This window comes from Mus caroli, chromosome 15 (genome assembly GCF_900094665.2).
Source record: "Mus caroli chromosome 15, CAROLI_EIJ_v1.1, whole genome shotgun sequence".
Classification (NCBI taxonomy): domain Eukaryota; kingdom Metazoa; phylum Chordata; class Mammalia; order Rodentia; family Muridae; genus Mus; species Mus caroli.
Genome location: NC_034584.1, coordinates 75,445,611 through 75,455,875, shown reverse-complemented (window position 1 = coordinate 75,455,875; position 10,265 = coordinate 75,445,611). Strand labels below are relative to the sequence as shown.

The 10,265-nt window shown below is 40.9% G+C and overlaps 1 protein-coding gene across 4 annotated transcripts in view; it reads right to left on the bottom strand.

Annotated features, from left to right (window-relative positions):
* The window catches only part of Xpnpep3 (X-prolyl aminopeptidase 3), a 53,436-nt gene that overhangs the window by 16,420 nt on the left and 26,751 nt on the right, over positions 1-10,265 (bottom strand). For all 4 annotated transcript variants that reach the window (XM_021182781.2, XM_029469653.1, XM_029469651.1 and 1 more), the window contains 2 exons: positions 7,605-7,807; positions 846-908 (listed from right to left, as the gene is read on the bottom strand). In XM_021182781.2, coding sequence (XP_021038440.1) covers positions 846-908; positions 7,605-7,807 — 266 coding nt within the window. The remainder of the gene's footprint in view (positions 1-845; positions 909-7,604; positions 7,808-10,265) is intronic.

Here is a 10,265-nt window from a genome sequence, read left to right as displayed (position 1 = left end):
ACACTGTAGCTGTCTTCAGACACACCAGAAGAGGGCATCAGATCTCATTACAGATGGTTGTGAGCCACCATGTGGTTTCTGGGATTTGAACTCAGGACCTTCAGAAGAGCAGCCAGTGCTCTTAACCACTGAGCCATCTCTCCAGCCCCCCCCCTTTTTTTTTAAAGATTTATTTTATATGAGAACACTGTAGCTGTCTTCAGACACACCAGAAGAGGACATCTGATCCTATTACAGATGTTTGTGTGCCATCATGTGGTTGCTGGGAATTGAACTCAAGACTTCTGGAAGAGCAGACAGTGCTCTTAACTGCTGAGACATCCCTCCAGCCCCCACCCTCAACCTTATTATTTAATCTTCTGTAATTTAAACTTCGCATGGTTTTCAAAGAAAGCCCAGAAGATGACAGAGAAAATCTGTAAAGAAGGCTGAGTCCAAAAACACATATAAGGCTATTGTTAATCAGGTAAACAAAATATGGCTTATTTTTTTAACAATATTTCTAAATGGCTAATTTCAGTCTTGCAAATAGTCTCATCAACCGAAATGCAGATGGAAAAGGAAACTAAATTCTGACACCCTTGGAACTGTCTGAAGGCTGACCCACTGACTACCTGGTACATGTACTCAGCGTTGGTCTCCTTTCACAGGGTTAGGTCTTTCTTCACTGGCTCTGCTCTGCACTTCTCTTCAATGTAACACTACACACTTTACATGTACAATAAGTTAAATTAACATTTGAGAAGGATATGCTGCCATTTCTGTGCCTGCCTGCAAGCCAATGTATGTACTCTTAAGCCAGTAAATTTGCTCTACGTTTGCCCCTATGGGACCTTGAAGCTCACCTTCGCGTAAAGAAAGGCTTCATCTATCGGAGCTTTACTGGCAAACATGGTCTCTATGAAAGCCTGCAAAGAGAGGGAGGGAAAATGAATGCAGTGTCATTTTATCTGTCACTCAAACATTCAAAAGGATGGAGTTCAAATAAGAAGCACCTTTCATAGCTGGGTGTGTGGCACATGCCAGGGCCACACAGAGAAATCCCGTCTCAAACAAACAAACAGACAAACAAACAAACAAAGTTTTTCCCCCCAGTGAACCAGACCATGATTGGGTTGAATTACCAGATACACTGAAATCAGTGGTATCTGAAAACCATAAGGAGCTGGAAAAGTAGACTGGAAAGAAAATGAAGATTGATAACAGATCTGCTAAATATTCAGGGGTGTAATTGCCACCTTCAGCAATGGCACAAATTAGGCTAAGGATGTTTACAAATGAGCCTCTCTCTTTGGTCAATGGGTGGAATGCTAACCAAAATAACTTGGGCCACAATAATATCTGAGGAACTGTGAGACTACAACTGAAATTACTAAGTGTCTAAGTGACAAGCTGGTGCTGACACAGGGTGAGAGATCAGTGAAGGAAAGGAGCCACTTTCTAGATCACTGTGTACAACACCCCAATAAGCCACTGTAAAAAGTGGTTCCTGGGAGTTCTAGTTATAACGGAGTGACATTTCTCTCTCTCTCTGTAGACCTCATCTCACAAAGTAGCTGTAGATGGCCTGGGACCTGGTGTGTAGATCAGGCCAGCTTTGAACTCACAGCTATCTGCTTGCCTTTGCCCCCCAAGTGCAGGGTGTAAAGGCTTGTATCAACATGCTCTGCGATGTGTGAGATCCCAGGCTAAAAGTGTTCACCCTGACTCACAGAGAAGTGCTGTATTTATCAAAATTAATTAAAAGAGTATTCTACCATATATACCCACAGATAAAACCAGGAATGGTGGTGTATACATTTTAAGACCAGCATTTGGAAGTCTGAGTAGGATTTTGAGTTCAGGACTAGCCTGTTCTATACAGTGAAACTCTACCTCAAAAAAAAAAAATCAAGCATGAAAACAAATGAGCAAACCCTCTAATGCCTTGAAATGAAATAATCTTGCCCCTTCTTGGTCAAATCAATGTGTACTGAAGATGCAGGAACGCACGGATGCTTTCCTATTTGATACTACAGGACAACAGCATGTCTCTCACGTCGGGATGACTGAAAAGGCACCTCTAGTAGATTACACGAGTAGGCTGTAGGACCTCAGAAAGATGTAGAAAAAGATTAAGATCTTCTCTATTAGCAGGCATGGTGGTACTCATCTGTAATCCCAACACTTGGAAAGCTTCAAGTTAGCACACTCTATTACTGAGACCCTTTCACAAACTTAAGTTCAATAATTTACAGAAGATACAAAACCAACAAAGAGACATGCAAAAATTTAGGTAGATCCTTCCCATATACAAAAATATACTTAAAATGGAACACTAACTTAAACATATTATTTAAAAGTACAAAATCCAGGGCTGGCGAGATGGCTCAGTGGTTAAGAGCACTGACTGCTTTTCCAGAGGTCCTGAGTTCAAATCCCAGCAACCACATGGTGGCTCACAACCATGAGTAATGAGATTTGATGCCTTCTTCTGGAATGTCTGAAGATAGCTACAGTGTACTCACATATAATAAATAAAAAGTACAAGCAAGTGTTTATTAAGTGACTTGACCAATGATTTTTCCTCCTGATATGACATCAAAAGTGCGTAGCAACAACAAAGATAAGTTGATCTCATAATCCCAGCACTCGGGAGGCAGAGGCAGGCGGATTTCTGAGTTTGAGGCCAGCCTGGTCTACAGAGTGAGTTCCAGGACAGCCAGGGCTACACAGAGAAACCCTGTTTTAAAAAACAAAAAAAAAAAAAAAAAAAAAGAAAAAAAGAAACCCTGTCTCGAAAAAGAAAAAAACAAAACCAAAAAACCCCCCAAAAGAAAAAAAAAATTAGAAAAAAAAGTGCATGTGGCAGATAAGGCAGCCTAGCAAGGTACTTACAGGAAAGCTAGATAAATCCCTGGAGCCCATGCAAAGGTAGGGAGAAACAACTTCACAGAGCATGCATATGCCGTGGAGTATCATATGGGCCCCCACACAGTAATAAATAGTAGAAAAGGATACTATGCACGGAGAAGGAGTCAGCCCAAAGGCTGAGAACACATCTACAGCTCTGAGACTAGTGACTAGAGCGTATAAGGCCTATGAGAGCTCAGCCACATTAAAAACAACCCAGCCACTGTAGAAAACAATATGGCAATTTCAGGAAAAAAAAAAGTGATATTGGCTCATACCTGCAACCCTTGGGAAGCTGAGACAGGAGGATCATTATAAGTTCAAAGTTAGTATAGGCTATAGAATAAGACCTTACTACAAAAATGAAACAATATAAATCACAGAATGACTAGATCACCTAACAATTCTACTTCTGGCTGAATAATCACGTTCCTACCAGCAGTATTTACAATAGCCAACTTAAAAAAACTATGTGTCCACCACCAAATAGACAAATATATAGATACATAAATTATATATAATATAATTATACACACACACACACACACACACACATATATCACAATATATCTCACAATGGAATAATACTTGGATATGAAAAAATTTTGGTATTCTGAAAACATACTAGCTAGGAGAAATGAACTACTCATAAAAAGGCAAATGCTTCATGAGTCTACTTGTAAGCAGCTAGAACAGACAAACTGACAGAGACAGATGGTGAAAAGTCAGTTGCAAGAGTCTCGGTGTGGGAGGAAAGGGGAAGTTGTCCACTGGGTACAGAGTTTTTACTTGAGATGATAAATCTGGGTGATGATCTCAAACCACTGAACTATACACTTAAAATACTTAAGTACCTGCATATCACACACACACACACACACACACACACACACCCCAAACATACACACATATGCAAACCAGAAACAATAAGGACAATAATTATAGTTCTAAACCAATTCAGCTTTTATACCGTTAATTAACAATGATACAAAAGTTCTGGAGAGTTGGCTCAGTGGTTAAGAGCACTGACTGCTCCTCCGAAGGCCCTGAGTTCAAATCCCAGCAACCACATGGTGGCTCACAACCATCCATAATAAAATCTGACGCCCTCTTGTGGTGCGTCTGAAGACAGCTACAGTGCACTTATGTATGATAATAAATAAATCTTTAAAAAATATTAATAATCCTATAAAAAAAACAATGATACAAAACCAATACAAAACTTGATGTTCATAGGAAGGTATAGGATACCTGCCATTTGCCTCTCATCAAACTCTTCAGGTTACAAAAATCCCAAGGCCGATACACTCAATATTATCTGAACTTAAAGGAATTTACAAAGAGAAAGAGACTCAATTAGTATTTATCATCAGATGCTAAAACAATGGCTCTGAACATTAATGTAGAAATAGAAGAAGAAAACTTCAAAGTCTAGGACTTCTTGACTCAAACACTGGCAAAGAAGTCAAGACCTCTTACAAAACGCCTGTGTGAAAAGGCCTGGTGGTAGAGAGTGAGCTCTTTAGGTCTAGAATGCACAGGAACACAAAATACTATCTAGGCTGCTAATGAGTCTCTTAGGAATGACAAAACTCAGTCAGTATGTGGACATACTGCTGTGAAAGGAATATAAATTAAAGTTAGGTTAAAGATCGAAATGAATAGTGGTATATTTCTTTTCATAATATGTGGGTGATAAGCATATAACACATGAAATCCATTCCTCTATTTAAAAAAAAATGCAAAACTTACAGACTCTCCCTTTTTCCAGTACTCAGTGGGATTAACTAAGCCAACCAGTAAATATGAAACAACTTAACACTCACACAGCAGTCAGAACTCACTGCCTATACCAATGTGGAAGGCTTACAATTCAGGAGACAAAGAGTACAATATGCGAGGCCCCAAAACAAAATACCCAAGAGCCTCTGCAGTACCTGGTAAAATGCACAGTATCTAACAGAGAGAACAAGTTGATGGTGACTTGCATTCTGTAGAACTCTTGCCTAATACATTTTTCTCATTATGACTCATCAGGAAGAGCCAATAACAATTTATATACCTTCTAGGTGGTGCTAGCACATGCTTTTAAATACAGCACTTGGGAGGCAGAGGCAGGCTGATTTCTGAGTTTGAGGCCAAACTAGTTATTCCAGGACAGCCAGGACTACACAGAGAAACTTTGTCTCAAAAAATAAAATATACTACTAACAAAAATCCCAACAACAATAATAACAAAAGCAATTTATATTTCCAAACATATTTACAGAATCATGTCAAGAATGTATAGGGTAGGGCTGGTGAGATGGCTCAGTGTGTAAGAGCACCTGACTGCTCTTCCGAAGGTCCAGAGTTCAAGTCCCAGCAACCACATGGTGGCTCACAACCATCTGTAACGAGATCTGACTCCCTCTTCTGGAGTGTCTGAAGACAGCTACAGTGTACTTACATATAAATAAATAAATAAGTAAATAAATAAATAAATAAATAAATCTTAAAAAAAAAAAAGAATGTATAGGGTAGTGGAGGTACAGCTCAATGGTAGATGTGCTTAGCAAATCCATGAGGTCTTGGGTTCAATTCCTAGCAATCATCTTTTCAGGGAATATTTAAAGAATAAATATTTTCTCTATATTGCCACAGTTCAGTGAGAGAGGACCTAGATTTAGCACAACTGATGTCTTAAAAGTATTTTTTCTTATTTTTGTAACGCTCTGGCATCTGTGGCATCTGTGAGGACTGCTCTTCCCAGGGTTATGCTAGTATGCAGACCTCTTAGATACAGCAACCACCTTGCCTATGAGCACTCCTTACCATGTTTACCTTGCATGTTTACCATGCAAACAAACCAGTGTTTTATCCTTCCTCAAACAAGACATCGCCAATGAAATAACAAGACACCCCCAATTTGAGTCTTCTTACCAACCTTCTGCAGTTCAGAAGTACCTTGCCCTAAATTTCCCCAGGCAAAGATATCAGAAAACCAGAGTCCTTATCTGCAGGCCAAAGCCCACCCAAATTATTCATACTCCAATCCTAAGTCTGCTTTTCCTGCTTCTCTATACTTTCCTGTTCCTCTGCCTCCTGACCAAGCCCGCAGTTCAGAAGAGGGCAAGATCTCAATGGAAGAACAATGTGACCACTGAGCTAAAACCCAGCCGCCTTGGTAGCTGATAAAGGAAGCAGTAAGGGTCCTTAGCACCGGGGTGAATGCTCACTTGGGTCACTGTCAACAGATATGCAAGGGGTGTAATAAGCAGAAGTGGACCATGAGTAATTGGACAAGGACCCCCATCCAACCATGATGTGTCTGGGTATGCTGCCCCAGGAGTGAGGGTAAACATGTTCTTTCTTGGCATTTACTGTTGCTGTAATCAGTAACAGTCGTTTGTATGAAAAAGAAAAGGTGGGAAGGCAGGAAGGCAGGGGCCCCTCCATATACCTAACTGTTCTTGAGAAGCCTCCATGGCAGTTCAGAGGGTTGCTGAAACTCACAAAAGGAACCCTCTGTCAAGTAGACTGGGAGCAACAGGCCATGGCTTGTCCGATCTCTTGACATGCCAATCAATCAAGGTTATGATACCAATGAAAGAGAAATCAGCACTGGGCTTGCACTGGGTCTCACCAGAACACAAAGTGTGAATAAAAACTGCCCTGGTAGCCAACAGCAGAGTCTTATTATTTTTTTTTTCCTGTATGATGATATCAGTGGAACAGCTTCATGATAAAACTTCAGTGGGAAAATATGGGTTAAAATTGATGATATATTTGACTGTAACAACCATTTCACTATGTACTCTGTTAAAGTCACCAGAATCGAATGAAGTTGTTCAATTCAATTCTAACTGAAAAGTAAGACAAGGACCAGTGAGATGACTGTAGGCAAAGCTGCCCGCCATGCATTTCCTCATGCAGAGGAGGAGAGAATGAATGTCATAAATTGTTTTTATGACCCCCACAAGTACACTGCAGCATGTACACACAATAATAAAAAATGAAGGGTCTCATGCATGATTGCCTGATAGTATCTATCAGAAAAGATACCAGAGCCACAAACTTTCAAAAGGTCACTGTAACTTCATGCAGAAATATTCCTGTAAAACTTGTCTATCTAACCTCAGATTGGCACCAGCCTTGTTATTCATTCTTTGGACAAGTATTATTGCTTCAAAATGTTTTGCAATCTTCCCCTTTGCCTTGAAAGTTTTTCCTTTGCCATATCCTCTGGATATCCTCACAGCTTGCACATCTGTGCTATATGCTATTCTCAAAGAAATACCACTACCCTTTGGAGACTGTGGCTGAGGCTGACAAGTGTGTCATCATCCTTCTGTACAGGTTAAATACAGACAGCAAAGGTCAGTGGGATAGCTCAGTGGGTAAAGTTGTTTGCCACTAAAACTAAGGACCTGAGTTTGATCCCCACAATCCACACGGTGGAAAGAGAAATCTGACTGTCACTAGTTGTCCTCTGATCTCCTCATATGCAACCATGGTATGTACGTCCATCAGTAAGTGTAGTCGGAAACAGAGGAAGCAAGCTGAGCAGCGCTGGTGTATGCCTTAATCCCACAGCACCCGGGAGGCAGGGGCAGGGGCAGGGGCAGGGGCAGGGGCAGGGGCAGGGGCAGGGGCAGGGGCAGGGGCCCTCTGAACATGAAGAGCTTGAGTTTTATGATCTGACAGAGAAATATTTTCAATAGTAGCCATACCTCTGATGTCAGCTTCCCAGCAATCTGCATTCTCTTAATCTCTGAAGGAGACTTAACCAGCCTTAGGCGCTGTATCAGCTGCTGGACACTCCGAACCTTGTTCTTGCTCCTGGCCTTGGCTTCAGTTAGGGGCTGCATGTAGTCAGCGTGAAGTTGTGCATGAGAAGGCTTCATCCAGTCATACCAAACCATGTTCGTCTCAGCTTAAAATGGGAAGCCAAAAATAAGTTTAAAAGCAACAGAGGCTGAAGGCCTACTTTAATGGTAGAATGCACTGGAATAGGGACTAGCTCAGTGGTGGAGCACTTGCCTAGCACAGAGGCCCTGATTCCTTCGAAAATGAAACACAAACAGCATAATAAAAAGAAAATAAATTGAGCAAGACAAAACTAAAAAATCTGTGGTATAGAATCTAAAGGTTTCAGTGACACTTTCCATGATTGGAAAAGTCAATCTCTGAACGTGATGGGACACTCTGCAATAGAGACAGCTTTCTACCACAAAACGTCAGTGTGCTCATGAAAATGACAGATAGGCCTAACGTTTTATTATAGCTAGAATCTTTTTTTTTTTAACTTTTAAAGAATAAACACAACAGTTGTTTTTTACCTCCACAGCTGATTTCTGCCCTTCTGAATTACTGGGCATAGAAATGAGAGCGCTCTTCTCAATCACTTGTATAAAATGGTCTAGAGACAAGCTAGCACAGTGCTTCCAGTTTCAACAGTTACTCACTGTTAGCTGTCATCTGTTTTGCTGTGAGATCTAAAATGGAGGTACATGTGTCCCCAAGGCTGTGCTCAAGGTAGCAGGTCTCACTTCCTAATGTTCATCTCAACTATAAAATTATTTTCATAGCTACTTCATAAGCAGTTTTGCTAGTTATAAATCATTATGTAAGCATCTGATATGCAGGATATGCGATGTGCAACCAGCAAAGCGGTCAGGACCCACAGGTTGAGAAGCACTGCTCTAAGGGCTCCTAATGAAAATGATGTCCACCACCCAGCAGCTTCAATATAAGCCATCTTTTTGCTAACAGTGGACCAAGAATGACTTTCTTCACTAAATCTGTAGGGTTGTATGATTAAAAAGTGTATGATTAAGAAGAATTGAGGAAACTTGACTGGGGATGCATTATGATGCTACAGGTCAAATATATTTAAAATAATAATGTCAGGGCTGGAGAGATGACTCGGCAGTTAAGAGTACGGACTGCTCTTCCAGAGGTCCTAAATTCAATTACCAGCAACCACATGGTGGCTCACAACCGTCTTTAATGGGAGCCCTCTAATGTTGTGACTGAAGACAGCTACAGTGTTCTCACATAAATAAAATAAATAAATCTTTTAAAAATGTTATTAAATGTATAATACATGGGAAATAATTATAATAGTGTATGCCTTAATTTTTTGAAAATTAAACAATCTGCCGGGGAGTGGTGGTGCACACCTTTAATCCCAGCACTTGGGAGGCAGAGGCAGGCAGATTTCTGAGTTTGAAGCTAGCCTGGTCTACAGAGTAAGTTCCAGGACACCCAGGGCTACACAGAGAAACCCTGTCTCAATCCCCACCCCTCCAAAAAAAGAGAAAGAAAAATTAACCAATCTGTATTACTTATATTCAGTGTAGGAAAGCTTAACACCTATTGGGTTGGTTTTGTATGTCAGTGCTGGGGTGGGAACCTGAGGCCTGGTACGTACCAGCAAATGATATGCTATGAGATACAACTCCAATGAAGGTTTTAAAAAAAATTGTAAATAATTTTATTAGATTCACTAATACTTTCCTATAAAACTATAGTACTTTTACCTATAAAACTACTAACATTTAGAATAATGGATTAGCTAGGCATGGTAGCACTTGGATAGCACCTTTAATCCCAGAGGCAGGGGGTTGGGTGTCGGGAGTTTCAGAACAGCTGGGGCTATATAGAACCCTGTCTTGGAAAGAAAAAAAGTAGATATAAGCTGGGCTTGGCATACCTTTTATGTCAGCACACGGGAAACCACATCTCTATGAATTCCAAGCCAGCTAGAGCTACAGTGAAACTGTCTCAAAACAAGCGAACTAGCAAAAACCCCAAGAAAAAAAGAATACTGAGGGTGCTTGGCTGGTAACTTTAGCTAGTCCTCAGGAACCATGTAATAGTGGAAGAAGAGAACTGACTCCATAAAGTTGCCCTCTAACAGCCACACTTGCTGTGGCATATCTGTCTCCTCCTTATGACACACACACACACACACACACACACGCAAACACGCACCACTTAAAAACAAACTTTAGCTGGGCAGTGGTGGTGCATGCCTTTAATCCCAGCACTTGGTAGGCAGAGGCAGGGGGATTCCTGAGTTCAAGGCCAGCCTGGTCTACAGAGTGAGTTCCAGGACAGCCAGGGCTACACAGAGAAACCCTGCCTTGAGAAACCAAACCAAAACCAAAACCAAACCAAACAACAAAAAAAAAACAAACTTTAAAGAAATGGTGTGTGTGTGGGAAAAGACAGTGAATAAGAAAACCCCTTTTAGACTATGCCGGGGCCTAGCAAACACAGAAGTGGATACTCACAGTCAGCTATTGGATGTATCACAGGGCTCCCAATGGAGAAGCTAGAGAAAGTACCCAAGGAGCTAAAGGGATCTGCAACCCTATTGTTGGAAC